The sequence below is a fragment of the Corella eumyota genome, chromosome 6 (genome assembly GCF_963082875.1).
Source record: "Corella eumyota chromosome 6, kaCorEumy4.1, whole genome shotgun sequence".
NCBI lineage: Eukaryota > Metazoa > Chordata > Ascidiacea > Phlebobranchia > Corellidae > Corella > Corella eumyota.
In genome coordinates, this window is record NC_137495.1 from 2,172,430 (window position 1) to 2,190,617 (window position 18,188).

At 28.7% G+C, this 18,188-nt stretch overlaps 1 protein-coding gene across 1 annotated transcript in view; it reads right to left on the bottom strand.

Moving 5' to 3' along the window:
• Positions 1–18,188, bottom strand: part of LOC145755645 (ryanodine receptor 2-like) — a 45,769-nt gene that overhangs the window by 2,841 nt on the left and 24,740 nt on the right. Inside the window, exons 67-110 of the mRNA XM_082571894.1 lie at positions 17,894–18,015; positions 17,637–17,686; positions 17,503–17,563; positions 17,278–17,382; positions 16,852–16,985; positions 16,525–16,606; positions 16,162–16,221; positions 15,623–15,753; positions 15,261–15,411; positions 14,777–14,994; positions 14,353–14,468; positions 13,999–14,040; positions 13,640–13,767; positions 13,476–13,563; positions 13,136–13,240; positions 12,694–12,903; positions 12,374–12,457; positions 12,091–12,203; positions 11,389–11,491; positions 10,067–10,158; positions 9,789–9,909; positions 9,524–9,703; positions 9,140–9,216; positions 8,929–9,005; positions 8,638–8,718; positions 8,255–8,400; positions 8,043–8,114; positions 7,654–7,843; positions 7,108–7,324; positions 6,618–6,779; positions 6,247–6,372; positions 5,923–6,052; positions 5,437–5,537; positions 5,228–5,288; positions 5,028–5,134; positions 4,619–4,751; positions 4,399–4,499; positions 3,862–4,072; positions 3,232–3,459; positions 2,928–3,014; positions 2,301–2,477; positions 1,861–2,034; positions 886–1,010; positions 521–728 (exon numbers count right to left, since the gene is read on the bottom strand). Coding sequence (XP_082428020.1) covers positions 521–728; positions 886–1,010; positions 1,861–2,034; positions 2,301–2,477; positions 2,928–3,014; positions 3,232–3,459; positions 3,862–4,072; positions 4,399–4,499; positions 4,619–4,751; positions 5,028–5,134; positions 5,228–5,288; positions 5,437–5,537; positions 5,923–6,052; positions 6,247–6,372; positions 6,618–6,779; positions 7,108–7,324; positions 7,654–7,843; positions 8,043–8,114; positions 8,255–8,400; positions 8,638–8,718; positions 8,929–9,005; positions 9,140–9,216; positions 9,524–9,703; positions 9,789–9,909; positions 10,067–10,158; positions 11,389–11,491; positions 12,091–12,203; positions 12,374–12,457; positions 12,694–12,903; positions 13,136–13,240; positions 13,476–13,563; positions 13,640–13,767; positions 13,999–14,040; positions 14,353–14,468; positions 14,777–14,994; positions 15,261–15,411; positions 15,623–15,753; positions 16,162–16,221; positions 16,525–16,606; positions 16,852–16,985; positions 17,278–17,382; positions 17,503–17,563; positions 17,637–17,686; positions 17,894–18,015 — 5,487 coding nt within the window. The remainder of the gene's footprint in view (positions 1–520; positions 729–885; positions 1,011–1,860; positions 2,035–2,300; positions 2,478–2,927; positions 3,015–3,231; positions 3,460–3,861; positions 4,073–4,398; positions 4,500–4,618; positions 4,752–5,027; positions 5,135–5,227; positions 5,289–5,436; positions 5,538–5,922; positions 6,053–6,246; positions 6,373–6,617; positions 6,780–7,107; positions 7,325–7,653; positions 7,844–8,042; positions 8,115–8,254; positions 8,401–8,637; positions 8,719–8,928; positions 9,006–9,139; positions 9,217–9,523; positions 9,704–9,788; positions 9,910–10,066; positions 10,159–11,388; positions 11,492–12,090; positions 12,204–12,373; positions 12,458–12,693; positions 12,904–13,135; positions 13,241–13,475; positions 13,564–13,639; positions 13,768–13,998; positions 14,041–14,352; positions 14,469–14,776; positions 14,995–15,260; positions 15,412–15,622; positions 15,754–16,161; positions 16,222–16,524; positions 16,607–16,851; positions 16,986–17,277; positions 17,383–17,502; positions 17,564–17,636; positions 17,687–17,893; positions 18,016–18,188) is intronic.

Consider the following 18,188-nt stretch of genomic DNA (forward strand, 5'->3'; position numbering starts at 1 on the left):
AGGTCGCAATTTTTAGAGCAATGATTAGGCCCAATTAGTGATTTTAGTTTTTTTTATAACACTCAACGCCTTGAGTTGCATTTTTAAAATGTACTACTACTATGCTTCTTACTGAAGTTTAACTACATTGCACAACAACTAAATAACTAAGGGAGTAAAATAAACGCATTGTAAGATCCTTAAAAGTTATTGTTATTAAATGCCCTATAGTAACCTACATTCAGGCAGGATTATGTTTATGTAATTAAATTAGTTCGAAACCGGTTTAAAATAGCTCGTAAAAATACATAAGTATACACAAAGATTTTATTATTGCCTAAATCTTTTTTGGTTGATTCGATATTTCTAATATATTTAAAAAACGAATCAATGTTAGCGAACAGCGATCTGTTATTTCGTTCCCTGATTTGGTAAAGTCAAATGTAGTAATATAGCCGTATGAAAAGTCTAGGGTCCGAACCACTACACTCTTATCTGCTGATTAATAACTATGTTATAAAACTCCAAACATTTTTCAAACCTGTTTTCCATTATGAGTGACAGAGGTTAAAATAGTTCGAAGTCCTTTTGAGCACATAGCAATATCAAGTAAATGAAGTGAGAAGAAAAAACGATTGTATTGGCCTAATACTGACATAACAAAGTACCAGAGAAGGTATAAGAAAGACTGGTCACTGAACATTACCCCAATCTTCCAGAAGGTATATTTTAAATCAAAGTTACTCAATCTAAAAAAAATTGAAGTAAATATTTTTTTACGTTCATGTAAAAAAACAAGCATTTAAACAATATTTAATATCTTATACCATTAAGTACCATATGAATATATAGTTTTAAATATAACTTTATATAGGCGTAAACATTTACCTTAAACAAGGTACTTACGTTTGTGTGATAAAATTTTCATCAGTCTTTTTCTCTTCGTCCAAGAAACTTGTATTCGATTTATCCATTCCCAATAATTCTCTTATATATTCCTGCCCACATTGAGCCCCAAATTTGTCCATTACCTTAAATATAAGCAACATAACTTTAAAATTTTGATCACAAATTGTTTAACAGCAAAAATAGTTCCAATTGAACTAACATGATGTTAGTTTTACAACTGTAAGTTTTCTTTATATTTGTTGCCTGGACGACAGTTCAAGTTGACTATGACAGTTTTGAATAATATTAACTAAATTTCTTAATAGTTTACCTGCCGATTTATTTTTTCGCACGGCAGGAGTTCGTATATTATATAGTGCTAAGGATGCCAATAATTACACACAATTTGTTTGTTAAATTTATTGCCTTATGCTTATTTAAATAGAATTGTTAAATAATGCGTAGTTAGTTAAAACGTTAAATAAAGAAAACATTATTAACTTTACTGCAAGTTCTACAACAGTGAATGAGAGCACGTGTTTTTTACAGCTAAGGAATGAAAGAAACGTGTTTGGTTTACAAATTGTGGTGCGTTTGACGTCACTAATTGGGAAATTAGAAACGTGCATTTAAGGAATTTTAATTCAACTTTTTAGTGTATGTAGAAAAACATAAATAAATACAAATTATTAAGATTAATTTAATGAACACCACAGTGCCTTACAAAAGGCATTTTGGTACAGAAGATTTGTTATCAAAAAAAAGAAAGAAAGTTTGACCTTTATATCGGAACTTTTATTTTTTTATAACCCTTCTTTTCCGTAAAATCGGCATGTGAATACATAAACCATATAACAATACCTAACGTTAAGCGTTTTAATGCTTAGTCAGGCCAAGTCACTTAGTTAAAAAAGTAAATTAAATTTTTATAGTTAAAAAAGTAAATTAAATATATAGTTAAAAAATAGTTAAAAAAGTAAATTAAATTTTTACCTTCTTTTTGATGAACTTGTCCCAGTAATTAGAAGGGAAAGAAGGACAGGAAATGGCCAGCTTGTCCCATTTTCCAGCAAAGTCGTTCTCAGAGGGTTCCTCAGTTATATATAATCCATCAAACTCTAGTTTTCGAGCTATTTCTTTCTCCCGTTTAAATATTACAAGTGGAACCTAAAATTTTTAGAAAAAAATTTGAGAAAAAATTTCAAATGAAAATTTTATATATTCAATTGTTAGTATAGGTCAAAATTAACGTACAACGGTTTTTTAATGAAAAAGGGAATTTACATTAAACATGTGCACTCTAGAGCGCTGGTGACAATGCTTGTGTAACGATTTGAATTGTCAAATTTAACACTAAGGCCATTCTAATATAAACTATTTTATTGTACACTTGTTTATTTACACTTATTTTTGTATATACGCTTAAAACTGACCTTTAGCCCATAGTAAGACACCAGCATAGAAATACTGAGAAAAATATGAAGAATCGACAAAACCATCAACCCAGTCTCCATATAATCAATATCTGATTCCAGAACAATCTCATAATTCACTTCATCTTCTTCATTTGATTCAGAGTCCATGTCAAGATCATTAGTTATGCTGTTCCACTAAAAAAACGAATTAAAAAGTTAAAATAAATATACGGTAACGTAAATTGACTAATATCTTTTGTATGATAAAGTGTTGTATATTTTATAGTATTTTATTTTATTGCGGAAAGTTACGTACAATTGCCCACTAACTCGTATCACAAAATACCTATTTGATTGTATTGTATATACAATCAAATACAGTTAAACTTATAAATCACTTGTTTCAGAACACGTAATAGAGATACGGTGTAAACACGTGGCTAGGAACAGATAACGCTTGACGTAAACAAAAAATGGCGGATTCGTTACAATACATTATATACCGATGTCTGACGTTATGTACAATAACAAAAAATATATTTTAGGAAAAATTTAGCATACTATCATATATTAGACACTTAGCTATGGTAAAAATTTTAATCGTTTAAGTAGTAAAAGCCTATTTGCACAACGTTAATATCCTACCTTGAAAAATAGTAGAAAGACGTTGATTCCAAAAGTTACGCACAGAGCAAGAATCTTAAAGTTGTAGAAGTTCCGGGCAAACATTCCCTATAATAAAAAGGAAAATTAAAATAAAACAGGATTAAAAACAAAGCCAAGAAAATCCCCAGTGTATGGGTTTACTACATGAGGTCCTAGGCTCGATTTTTACTGATTTCATCAGAAGAAATGATTTTCCTAATGTTACACTAATAACTGTTAAGTCGGTCTTTTAACATTAAAGACAAAAAAGGGTATAAAAATAATTAGTATACTAATCACCAACCATAATTCCTTGTTTAAATCCATCAACCCGATTCCAAAACTCAGCAGATTTGTCCTCGATAATTTGTTTTGTTGTATAACGCTGCGGTCGACCAATGTTTTCTTCACAATGTAACCATTTAGTTGACCCTGTTGAGCCCGTCGACTCGAGACTTGGCATCTTATGTAACCTTTGACCTTTTTGTGGGATGGTCATCTGACGAGAAGTGGCGCCAGACTGAACTGACGTCTATAAATTTTAAATACATTAATAAAGAATTTGAGTTGTTTTTACTAAGTCAATTTACTAAGTTGTTTTGCTTAGTAAATTGACCAGTAAGCTACTGATACTGTAACAATATTGAACTGCCGTTATCTACCTTTTTTAGTCACGTGCTTACACCTTTTATTTCTTCTAGTCACGTGTTTACGCCTACTGTTATCTTTATTATTTGCCAGTTGTGTTTTTTGTATGTAAGCCATTATAGACTAGTTCTTTGTTAGTGTTGAATGCATATTCTTATATTTTGTGTATTTATTTCGTTTCTTTTTGAATAAGCTTAAATAAGATTGTTATTGTATAAATAAAGATTAAACCTGAAACTCAATACGTTACAATAGCCAGTAAAATAAATACAAAAAATTATTTTACCACTGATCCAGCTCTACTTTGATCCAAAGTTTTTTCCCTCAAGACTCTCTTTTTCCTCCTTAAACTTCCAGGAGTGGATCCAAGAGGAGTTGATTTTTCACTCTCAAAGTCCTGGTTGAAGATGCTTAAAGTTTCAGCAGCTTCCTCCATACTTAAATCTCCAAATCCAACATCTTTCTTTACAGCAGGTTTTTGTATTAACTTTCCACTCCTGGAAGAAAAAAATAAAAACTTTAAAAAAAATTTTCTTTGAAATTTGAATTAAGAAAATGTTAAATATGAAATATACATAAAAAGAAGTTATAAATATAAAGTCATAATCTTAAATGTAAAAGTTTTAAATGAAACTTTAAAATACTAACAACACAAATATCAGTAGCAAAATGGCTTTGAAGTAATTTTTATAAATTGGCCATCAAAGTATTTGCTATAAATTGGCTATGATGTAACAAAGCTATGTAAAGGGATAACTTTTCCTTTTATGAACAACACATAATTTGAAAAAGTCTATGATAATTTAAATAAAGTTGTGCTTACGAGATATCAATTCCAAAAATGTCACCCAGAAAACTCTCATCAGAATCTTTTATATCAACAATTTGATTTTGAATTTCTTCATCATCGGGTGAGAAGTTATCCTTTAAAAACAATTTCAAACTTATATAAAAAAGTGGGCTTCTTCATTCATGATACTACTAATTTAATAAACAGTAAGTTAGTGGAATATAAAATGTCTAAAACACACAAAATAATTTACCCCTGTTGGCATGGTGATATCTTCTAATGTAGGATCAGGCATTTGTGATAAAACTTGATGAATTGTTGTATTTTTAGCAGCTAGTATTAATCGGTTTGAAAAGAATGTAACTCTTAGAAATTTTGCCAGATATCTAAATGTAAATGGTTAACATTATATTATATTATACAAAATTACATAGTAATAATTTAATAGTCAATAGTCTGCCTTATGATCAGAATTTTAATTGTGATAATATAGTCTCAACTAATTTTTTCCCATCATAATACACCTATGCACTATAATTGGCAGTTTTATTTATTTTGTGCTTATAAATTGGATATATATATATATATATTATTTAGTAAGCTACATTACATATAGATTATATATAGATTAACAGTTTGGCAGGAATAATAGATGTACTTACTTAATAAACATGATTATAAGCTTGTAAATGTTAACATTGATGGAGAACAACAACCAAAAGAAAGCTGTGAACATCTCAATCCACGACATTCCTCTTAAAATTTTACTCTGAATTAAAAACAATTAAAATTTTAATTTTAATCCAAAAAAATTTTCAGTTTTAGTAATTTAAATAATAAATACCACAATATATTTTCATACCTGTTTTTTGATAGTTGCTGTATTTAGAGATGCCATGAATGATTCAAAAACATTCAAAGATCTGAAAAATATAAAAAACTGTCAAAATTTTACTTGTCAACTTTTGAAAAATTAATTCAATTGTAATAAATAAACATTTTTAAGTTTATATTTTACATGTCAACTTTTGAAAAATTTTATTTTGAAAAGTTTCATGCTTAATGACTTACTCATCTTCATCGATCTCCAACTTAGCTTTTTCATCTTCTTCTGATCCTCCACCATCCTCTCCTCCGAACCCTGCAACACTGATCTCTGCAGCAAGCTGCATCTAAAGAAGAAGATTAGGCAGGGTTATATTTTGTTACAAAGTCTTGGCTGAAAACTCAGTTAGGTAAAGAAATTGTCCATATGCAAACATTGCATAATAATTTATACAGTATTAATATATGCGAAACAACATAGGCACCATTTAACTTATGTTAAAATTTATTATTAACAAAAAACAAATATATATAATAAAGCTTTGTTAATGATAATATTATTCAGGCCTTTTTAAAGCAAAGTATTTAAAAAAAAAAACAGTTTTTGTAATGCTTAGGGCAAATTACTGCAGGCAAGTATAAGTTGAGAGTTGCGACAATATATCAACAATGAAAATACAGACTGTAAGGTAAAAAATCGACCAGTCTGTTATAATGTTGGAAATTAGTTACCTCAAAAATGGTATCTTCACAAAAGTTTACAAATTCCTCCATCCTTCCTTTATCACCCTCATCATTAATTACATCAAAGAAGAATTGACGCTTGGATTCCTGGACTTGGGGTTTGGACCATTGTTCTAAGCTAAATTTAGATAATTAAAAATTAAGTATCTTGGAGAAATTTTAGTTTAATAAATTCCAATATAGCTATCCCCTTATCAAAAATGCAATAACAACAGACAACAGAATATCAATTCATATTTAACTATAGTATGAATAACCGTTTTAAAATTATTAACATTAAAATTAATTGCCTGCTAATGTTAACAGTTTTACCTTGATGGTCTAATATTAAAGTAAACTCGTTCTATCCTCTTAGCACCTCCCAGAATTTCAATTCTTCCTAAATTAGGTTGGAAATATTCCAACATAGCTTCAGCCATCTCCAGAAACTTTTTCAACCTAAAAATATTAATAATTTATTTCATGATTGCAGCCAAATGTATTATTAAACCAGAAATTAAAAAATAAATCTTATACATTTGTTAAGATTAATTTTTGTGTAAATATGAACCAAATTATTAAAAAAAATGGATAATATCTACATAGTTGCCTCAAACTAAGCAGATCTACTTAATATTAACCCTTTTTTTAGTAAGTTTTAAACGTAAACAAGATTGAATTATAGTAAATGGAATAATAATTACCTGGTATCATTAGGCATATGTTCAGCCAAGTTTGTCAACAAGACTGCAACATTGAAACCAATATCAGCAGCTGGACCATGAAATTGTTCGGTAAATTCCTTGTAATTTAAATTCATATCATCACTTGAATGAGCACAACTTAACAGAAACTCGATCTCCTCACTGTAAGTAATATAAAAAGATTATTGAATACACTGCAATTTCTTTTTATTTTATAGGAGAAAAAGTTGATTAAGATACATTCTAGGGTTAAAAAATAATGTCAAAATTTGGTACAATAAAAAAATTAATATTATTTGCCACATAGGTTTGCAAAAATTAAAATTTTTCATTCAATATTAGGTAATTCACATTACTTAGCCTCAGGGTTATACCAATTCAACTTAATATTCAACACACATGTAGGTTTAATAAAATCCCTTTGCTTACTTAACCTAGATTCCAATACTTTAACCATGCCTAACACTTAATATGTAATCCCTAACCTTACCTGGTATAAACCTTAGAAGCCTCCATTGCCTTTTGAAAATTTCTTCTTGACACAACTCCCTTATTCTCTGGATCATATTCCTTAAACTGCTCAGGGGAAGTAATGTTATCAAGTCGTAGAAACATGTTAAAGAAGCGGAGGATAAGTCCAACATTGTGTGATGACTCAATCAAAGTATCAACAAGTTGTCGGCCGATTGTTCCATCAACAATATTGCCTAATCAAAAACACAAAACATGGATTAATTTTGTTAAATTTTCTTATAATTAAAGCAGGTTACTAACAAGAAAGTGCCCCTACATTAATGTATACAAAACTGAGAAAGGCAATTTTAGACTGGGCTTGGGAAGAAAAAATAACTTTGTATTTTGCAAATTTACTTAAATATGTATGTATGTCTAATTTATAGGCCAACATAATAAACAAAACTGGTGTTGGTGCAAATAAAACTGGCGTTAGAGCAGAGTTGTGACATATTACAGTGATTAAAATGCCAAACATAGGACGACTATCGACTAGTTTAGAATATTTAAAAATATTTCATACCTTCTAACATAGACAACAGCATGACAATCATATCTTGTTGTAAATCCAATAACTCCTCCAACAAAGACATTTGCCTTCCTGAGTCTTGTGATAATTTCATCTGCATGTTAGCAAACACATGTAAGAATCCAACCACTGCATCCCATAATCTACTACGAGCTAATGCTTGCTGATTACCTTGGCAAGGGCCCTGAATAAGTTAAAACAAATTAAATATAAGTTAAATAAACTAAGTGATATATTGAATATTGGCACAAGAAAATAGTTTAAATTACACTTATTAATATGGTAACAGTGCAAATAAGACATTAAATCTATAAAATAAAAATCTGTAAAAATACAGTTTTTTTATAAAAAATTGTATTAAAGCATAACAGTAAATAGCCTACCTGTATATATTCAGTTAAGGAATTAAACACTTGTTTTGCAACTCCAATTGCTTTGGAAAAATTTTCTTGACCCTTAAAACAAAATTAAAAAAATAATTGCCATGTTAATTTAATTGAAAAAAAAATTTAAGATACAGAACTCTGTCGCCCCCTATAACAATATTCTAAATAGATTTCATAGTTGAAGTACTTAAAGTATACCAAATACTTACTGGAGTATCAATTGTTTCTTTCCCTGAGTAATACCAATAAAAATCACTGATAGATTCTTGTAATCTTAACAGATAATCCACTGTACAAATTACTATGTTCACTGTAGTGTTGTTGCCTGCTTGGGTGCGTAAATAATCCTGAAAATCTGTTAAAAAATGCAAAAAAAATCATATAAAATGTGAAGGTTGATTAAAAAAAGTCTTTTTAAAAAAAGGCTTGTAGAGGCTTCATTAAAAAAAGTAAGACCTGATAAGAAAAAGTGAGACTTGAAGAAAAAAATTGATAAGAAAAGGTGATAAAGGCAAATTTTAAGTTCTAAGTTTTTCATAAATTTAACTTTAACCCTGAATTTTTAGATATTTAAGTTAAATTATATTCTTACCAGCATTATGGCCTTCACATAAAAGTTGTAGAAATCTAAACAAGGCACAAATAAATTCGGCATCATTCATAGTTTTTTCACCTGAAATAAGCAAAAAAGAATGATATTAGGAAGTACCTAAAGTTGTATTTAAATATGTAACAATTAAACAGTTACATATCAGGCTACTTATACACTATTACCTTTATTTACAATATACAAGTAGTTTTTAAATTAGCAAATACACAGACCAAAAATATAAGTATTTTAATGAATCATTGCAAAGATTTAATAAAGTTATAATACGCTTACCAGCTGCAGAACCTTCAGCAGCATTTCCAAGACTCTCAGCTTTTATACAACGTTCATAAGCATTTAAATCCAACACACTATAATATAACAAAGTATAAATAAGAAAAAGAATGAGCAAAAATCATTAAAACTTTCTATACCAAATAAATACATCTTGAACAAAATTGTTGTCACATTTGATTTAGAGAATTTTATGCTATATTACATTTACCTGCACTGATTCATTAACCCAGCAACACTAGTGAAAAATCGAACATCTTTCTTGTTTTGTAAATGTTCAAGCATTGTCTGTAAACAAGTGTGATAAAAAAGTTATTTATTGGCTTTAAAAAACACCCCGAGTTTGTGGCAGTAAGTATTAAGCACCACCATGGTAACAAATAAGAGTAAACCATTATAATAAATAGTATTGCCATATTTATAAGTGCATGCCCAATTTTTAGGCCTACAGAATTCGGTAAAACTGCCATTTGTGGTACATAGGTAAATTATTGCAGGCAAATATTAGGTGAATGTTGCGACCATATTAACACAATTGAAATCTTGACTAAAGGGCAAGATATCAACTATTTAACAACTAAAAATTCAAACTCACTTTCTGTACAAGTTGATTTCCTCCAGTTAACAAAGCAATCCCGAGTTCCAGTGAGGCCATGACCCCATCGTTGACCTCTCCCCCACTTGCACTGATTGTGTACAACACCATCTCTGCAGCTCCCCTGGTGGCCAATCTTTTTTGCTCGTACAAAAGACGTTGTTTTTCCTTCTCTTTTTCCTAAAAATATTAAAAAAAATTTAATTTTTTAAAGCTTTATCAAGTTTTGAACTTAATACTTTAAAACATTTTAATTTTAATTTACCTCAAAAGATTCTGCTGTGTCAGCACCTTCTTCTGCTGAGTCATCTTCATCATCTCCCATGTGGCAACTTTGTGCCATTAAGTCCGAGTAGGACAAATATAATTGGTTCACAACTTGGGTGCTAAAAATACAGATTATCCAAGGTTAGAGTTTCGTAAAAATACAACAAAAAAATAAAATATAAAATTACGCTATTCTTTTATTTTGATGTAAGATGTTTTAGCTAGCTTTTAAATTTAAGGTAGTCTTTTTTTTAATAAACAAAACAATAAATTTACTTGTCAGCGGTAACAGCATCCATGCAGAAAACTTGAATAATTTGTCGCAGAGGATCGAACTGAACAACTTCCCCACTTTCCTCAGTGCTTGGCTGAAATGAAATATTTTATTAGATTGTATATCATGTTAGTTTTAAACCAAAATTTAAAACACGGAAAAGTCCAAATACAAAACTCACTTATGAATATATAAAAACAATTTAATAAATAATTTATAGCTAAAGTTAATAAATAATATTTTTAAATAAATTTTACAATAACTAATTAATATACAGCTTATACAATACAATAACACCATGCTTTATAAAACTGCTCGCAAACCTTTTTCATGCTTAACTATATCTTTAATTTGAGTATAAAATGCAAGCTCTTAATTTGCCCGAATCATTACAAAATAAGATATTTAATTTTTTCATAAATGAAAGTGTGGTTATATTTGGATGAGGCATACTAGTTAGTGTCTATGAATACAGTCATAAAGGCCATATTTGTGATTTTAAAGTGATATAAAAATTGATGAGATGTAATTTACTAGCGTGTTTATAAGAGGTATATACATTCATAGCTTAATAGTAGGGATGTGTCGAGCCGAGTGCTCGGGCTCGTACTCGTGTACGAGCCTAGGCATTTTTAAAGGCTCGGTTTTTGCCGAGCTTTCACGTTAAATTATCCGAGTATTATCAACTAAATTAATTTTTTTCTTCTCGCTACATTATAATGCAAATCGAACGCCGTCCAGTGTTATAACTTTTTAAATGCAATAGTTTTATAATTCACTGCGAAAAATTCGTCGGTTCACCGATAAATATACTAATATATACACATATTAGTATCTCTATGGTTTTATTATATCACGCGAGATATGACGTTGTTATTCAATTATTGTCACGCCGCCAACTAGTGTTTTTATTGAAAGACTTTTTATTAGTTCAATTTTCTTAAAACCGGTAAAATTTGTTCGGCGTTTCACTGCACGTTTTAACGATTTTAAATCGCTTCTTTAAATAAAGCAATATAATCTTAAATTATTTATCTATAGCAAGCTTGCAGCGATATAACATTTAATTCAAATAATTTAAAAAAAAACTTGTAAAAAATCATGTCCACAACAAAAAATTTATGTATTTTTTCGGGCATACATTTTACGTTACGTACCGAAAGGTCACTTGGGTATTTATTTTCGCTATTCAAAAGCTCGTATTGCTCGGCCGAGCTTTTTTAAAATTAAGATGCTTGTACGAGCCGAGCTTTTTACGATTTGTCACATCCCTAAAGCTAAGTGATAATGTAATGTAGGTGACCTTGTGGCATGTATTATATACCTTTACATAGAGGGAGTTTAACAAGGAATGGGCAAACCTTGTTATCTCATTTTTCACCCAAATATCAGCATAAAGTTCATAAAACATTGAAAGTGCTTTGTGCCTTAAATGAAACATGATTAAAATAATTAAACAGATTTAAACTGTTAAATTATTCAAGACCTGCTGTTCAAATCTTATATAACACTTCTAAAAGGTCTATCAACACAATATTTTTACCAATAAGAAAACTGGTAACAAAGAAAATCTTAACTTCAAAACTCAAACTTAAGATATACACAAAAATTTGGACAACTTGGAAAAATGAACATATCCAATTTACAAACACTTAAGACCAACAACAAAACCCAATATCATGCCTATACAACACTGTACACCAAGTTACCGCTAATATCTCAATAAGAGCACATTTATCCTGATCCTCAGTTTGTAACCATTTGATCATGTAGTTGTATAAGAAACAATTAGCTACTCTATGCCTGGTTTATGGGAATAGAAAATTAAAAAACAAACCAATTTAATAATGGCAAAGAAAATATGCTTAGTACTAAACTGTAATTGTCCAAAGCATTCTTAAAAATCAATTTTAGCGAAGTATTTTAAATAAAAATTAAATGTACATTAAATTTACTGATGTTACCTAATATTCCTCATAAAATTAAATAATTCCTCATAAAATTAAATAATTATTATGAAACTTACATGGGTAGGTTGTATAGTGGGACCATTCTAAAGCATGAGACTACTGCTTGTTTTCTCTGTTTAGTCATCAATTTTTTCCAAATTGCTTTGCGAGATGCTATAGGATGATCAACCTAAATAATGAATATATAATCTGGTTATATCCTGTAAAAGACGACGTTTTGTAGTCACAATAAATTATTTAATTTTAAAATTTTGCTGACTTTGGATTAGCTATAAAATTCTTTTTGAGTTTATTTTTTTAACTACTTGAGTATTATATTTTAAAAGTAATTTTACTTACCAAGTAGAGATAATATTGAACTCTGGATATTTCCAAAAACCAGTCCACCTTTTTTGTTATATCTTCTTCTACATCACTTTCCTTCTACAAAAAATAAAACCAATTTACACATTGTCTCAAACTTTTTAAATACTGATTTTAAACAAAGTATATTACCAGAATTCATCAACAAATAAAACCCATTCGTTAGTAATATGTAACACCATATAAACATACCTTATATGCATAAAAAGCCTTTTTTAAATTTTTCAACACAAATTAAAAAATAAATATTGATATAGTTATGGTTAATTATTTTATAAGTAACTACAAAATCTTACCACAGATTGCATTGTTGATGCAATATATTCCTTTATATCCACCTCAGTCTCCCTCTTATAAAACATATTCTTAGCCTCCTGTAACAACTTGTGATCACCTTCCTTCCCATAACTTAAACCTACTGGTAGAAGTCGTTTCAAGCAAGCTACTATCAAGGATGTGGACGGAGAATAACGATCCCCTCTGCGCCTTACTAACCGTTGATTTGACTAAAATTACACACAATAATTAGAAGCTTTTGACTGTCATTTATTTTATGGTAGAAGGTTTAAAAAAGTAAATTAATATCGGTAATTTTAATTTTTATAAAATATAGACATTAAAACACTCATAGAGAACAGTTTTCTGCCCACAAAAAAAGGGTTAATCTTGAAATGTAACCAAAAATACTTTTCCAAATTTTAAAATTTATCAGGTTGAAAAAAGTTTAACAAAACTAACCAACAAAGCTGCAGCATTTGGAGTTGCACTTTTATCAGCAGTTAATATTCCCATGTTGTCAATTTGGTTCTGGACCACAAAATTCTGCTCCTCACGGCGGAAGTTCTAATATGAAATCAGTAAAAAAGGCATACATTTGATTAAAAATAGTAAAATTCTAAATTAAAATAACTACAAGTAAAAAAAAAGCAATTTTTAATGAAGGCAAAATTATAACAAAAAGTGTATTTAATAGATTTCTACCAAAATTTTAATGTTCTTATAGAAAAGTGTGCTTAAAGCTAAAATATATAAATTAAATTTAATATACTTTAGTTAAATTTTAACAAGTTATACTTACCACTGATTTAGACCAAGTTATAAAAATTTTTGACACAAGTTGAAATAATTCAACAGCATCTTCATCATTATTCTTTATCCAATGAGACCTTTAAACAGTTATATTTGTATTTATTTCCATTTAACATATAAAACATTTATTGACAATGTTTGTTTAATTCTTACTTGCTGAGGTCAATATATCGCACAAGTAGAGGATAATAAGCATACAAGTCCCTGGTTATGATGTCATAATCCTCCAACATCATTAGCTCTAGATCTGATACATCGGTCACTCTATTGTCATATTTGACCTGTGATAATTTAATCAAAGTTAGTAAATTTTATAAATTTATCTTGTTGTAGAAGGCCACTGTTTTGGTCCATTTACAAAGTAATATACAAGGGTCTTAAGTCAATTAGATTATACCACCACATTAAAGACAACAAAATAATTTTAATACAAGAAAGTATGATAAATATATGATGTAGAAAGAAATTAAAATGATAATAAAGTGAAAAAAGAGATAAAAAGTGAGACTTACAATTTCAAGCAAATCATTGTAAGTGCCTAGGTGACCAGCAAGCTGTAATGAAAGGTTAATGACAAAGTGAAACAAAATGCAAGAAAGTGAAAAGATTAAGGTGAAATAAAGAACTTGTTAGTAAGAATGTTACCCTATATTTTCAATACTCTTTCTAACTTCCCAATATTACCATAATATTTTATTAATATAGCTCTTTGGTGGTTTTTTATCAAAAAAATTTGTGCCTAATGAACTTCACATTAACTACTTAACCAGCACTGCAGCCCCATACCAATTATTTAAATTTGAAATACCTAAGTGATGTTATATGTAGATATGATAAAGGCAAGCAGATTAGATTTAGTTTATTACCTGTTCTTCTAAGTTCCTGGTTTGATTTATTTTCTTTAAAGTTTTACGAAGAATTGGAAGAAAATGAGATCTTAGAATTCCTAAATCACTTTTCACCATAATGGGTTGAACTGAAACTAGATTAAACATTTAAATACTTTATTTAAAAAAAATAAGAGTTGTACAATTTTAATTTTATAAGAAAAATAGTAATTTACCTATTGACTTACACTATTTAAAGCAAATTTAGTGATTTTAATCCATGTATAATGTAACCTATTTAAAGCTTTTAAAAAATTACCATTTGTGGTGTGTTGGTAAATTGGGCAAATAAAAGATAAGAATTGTGGCTATATTATGGCAATTAAAATTCTGACTGTATGGCAGGCTATAAACTAGTAGTATTGTAAATTTATATAAAAAAATAGTAAAAACATATTATTACCAGCAACCCTTTTCATCCAATCAGCTTCATCTGTTCCCAGATTATTATGAATTAGCCTCAAAACATTAGAAAGAACATTTGTGAGAGTTTCATTTGAAACAATTGTACAACATCCAGTAGCTAGTTCGTGATCAGGTAGAATGGATAAATTTTGGGTGGAAATTTGTTTGTTTTTGTTGAAATAATCAGGTCCATCTTCAAGCCAGCTTGGTAGGTAACTGTGAATTAAAACAAAAAATTAAAGTACTAAGTAATATATATGTGTTGCAAACACCTTATTTAAGTGTAGATCAACATAACAGCCTAATCATCTATTATAAGCAATACAAGTTTTAAACAGAATGTTTTATAGGTTATTATAGCATTCAAAAATGACTTTTTATCACATTTAAATTGGTAAATGTAAACTAAAAATCCAAGTTTTAGCAAGCTTATTGCATTACAAACTAACCCCAAATTAGACTTCTTTTACTACATTGTTTACCTGCAAATCATAGGTAATATGATGTCTATCATCTCAGGAGCATCTTCATATTTAGCTCCAGAGTCAGCAAGGTTGCCGATATCCTCCAACAAAGTATTTAAAGTGGGTAACAAGGGAGTCAGATTGTCCAGGTTGGAAGGCAAACCAAGTACTTTAAACATTAATATAAGAAGTTATTTAAAAAATTTATAAAAGAAAAAAATTTGTATAATTTAACAAAAACTTAAATTTATAAATACAAACATATTTCATTACTTGTAACACTATTTATCCTTAGTGAATTAAAGACATTTGTGCAAAGACTTTTTAGTATGGTTTTTAGAAAACCTTTTGTTACCAAATAATATTATTTTCAAACTTACATTTTCTGTCCTTAATGCTTAATATGTTGTAGATAGAATATTGGTTGAATTTATTTAATTCTGGTTCCAAAAAAGAAACTGGAAAAGCGCTTGAAAAAGCAGCCAAGCATTCTCCTACAACTGATCTGTGCCTAAAATTAAATATTTTAAAAAGTTATCAGTTTATTAATTAAATCTTTAAGTAGTAGTGTCAATAAAATTTTAATAGTTGGCCATGCAATGTGTTAAGTTAATAAGTAAAGGTATGTTTAAACCATTTTACAGTTTTTTAAAAGAGCAACCAATTTTCAACGATTACAAAATCACCCTATTTTACAAGGTTATCATAAAGTAACATTCGTTAAGTCATTACAGTACCATGTCACCTTTATTAATTTTTAGTGTTATTAACCTGACTTACCTCATATTAGAATTTGTTTATTACTACATAAAGAATACAATATAAATCAGGAGTATATACATTTGCCTACTTACTCTTACAGAATTATGTTCTTATAAAATTACTTAGTTTAAGTTAGTTAAGCCTACATGCAACTTACTCATCAAATATTTTGGCAGTAATTTGAACAGAAAGATCAGCAACTCCATCCTTTCTTAAACTGTTAATTTCATGGATTAATAAACAACATGCAATAAGCTATCATGCAAAAGCATGATGAGCTGATTTAAACACTATAACTATAAATATTTCTATGCTTCTATAGCTGGCACAAGGCTTATAAGATTAATAAAAAACAATATTTTGATATATTTAAGAAAGTACGCTTTATACTAAGCTAATTTAATATTTAGAGAATTGAACATTAAGTGTATGTATTATGTACAAATATATTCAAAAATATGAAGGTTTATTACTAACCTATTTACAGAGTTTAAATAATTAGTTGTTTAGTTTAAAATACCTCATAATAAGATCTTCTTTCCCTGTACCAAGTCTATAAAGTCCATTTAAAATCTTGTAACAAGAAACCTGAATTTCATCAACTAAAAAAATAGAATGTTATCAGATTATCCTTGATAAAGCCAAGTTAACAACCAAGGTATTTTATCTTACTATAGATCTAGTTTTATAGCATTCACATGTAATTGTTTTTAATTAATATATATACTATGTTTTTGACTACACCAATATGGACACCAGCAAAATTAAAATACCAAAGGCCCATAGTCAAAGGGTTCACATTTAACCTTTCTGTTACCTAGGTTATTGAAAGAAGTTTAAAACCAACCTAATAAATCTTTTCCAAAATGATGAGAACCCAAATGTGAGAAAATAGTTGTAAGAACTGGTAACAAACAATTAGTGACGTAACTTGATTCATTTGATCCAATTATCATCTTACTTAACTGCTTGATTTTGCCACTGAATAAAAAAAAACAATAAATTTTTGGTTAAATTTAATGGCAATATTAACAACATGTATTTATATATGTCCGATTTATAAGCCTACAAAATAAATAAAACTGCCATTGGCGGTGCACAAGAAAATTAGCGTTGGCAAATATTGATTAACAGTTGCGACCATAATACAACAATTTAAAACCATAGGGCAGGCCATCAACAAATGTATAACAGAATAGAAAATAATAAAAAGTTTTAAAATCACATTTACCTCAGTTCACCACATATAAAAAGAGTTTAAATGTATAAATACCTTTGGATATGATCCAACATTGTATTTAAGTCCTCAGCAGAATTACTAAAAAAGGTCATTAAAGCTTGCTTAACATCCTCATTGTGACTTGATTTCATCAAAGTTCTAAAGAAAATAAATTGAATATATCATAACACAGCATAATTTTAATTTGTTTACCCATTAACAAACTCTTAATTCTTAGCCTAAACATTGGTTAACTTTTATATTATAGATTAAACTTACGAGGCATCTAAGCATCTTGCCAGAACTTCAAGGCTGGAAATTGCTGATCTAGCATCGACCCCTTTAATATAAACATAACTTTAGTTTGTTGCAAGTTTGAAAATATAGATTTTATAAGGTAAAATTGATCTTACCAAATAATGAAATTCGTTGTCTTACTAGCAGTGCCATCTTGCAAAACAACCTACACAAATAAAAATATGAATATTTTAAATAATGTTAATTTAATACTATTCAAAGTATTTATTCAAAGTCATCAAATTTAGACAAAAGCCCAAAGACGCTTTGACTATAACACCAACTGCTACAGTTTTATTTTCAAAGACAAAATAGCAAAAGTGCTTTAATTTTAGTTTTTAAATGTCAGAGCATTATTATAAAATTAACTCACATTGCCACAGCTTCTCTTTCCTTGTTGGATGCAGTTGCCATCCCTTCATTAACATTCCCACTCATTGGAACATAATATATTTCCTGGGTTTTAAAGTAGGATTCTATAAACGGCATTGCCACCTAAAAATAGCAAAGTAATTTTAATATTAACATAGCTTAACATGTAATTACTTACTTTTTAAGCTTACCTTTTAAAAATTCTTGGAATTTAATTAAGTTAAGTCAAAATGCATATGCAGTATTTAAATGTAGATTTACTATTAAACTTGTTGGTTTAAATTGAATCAGTTGTC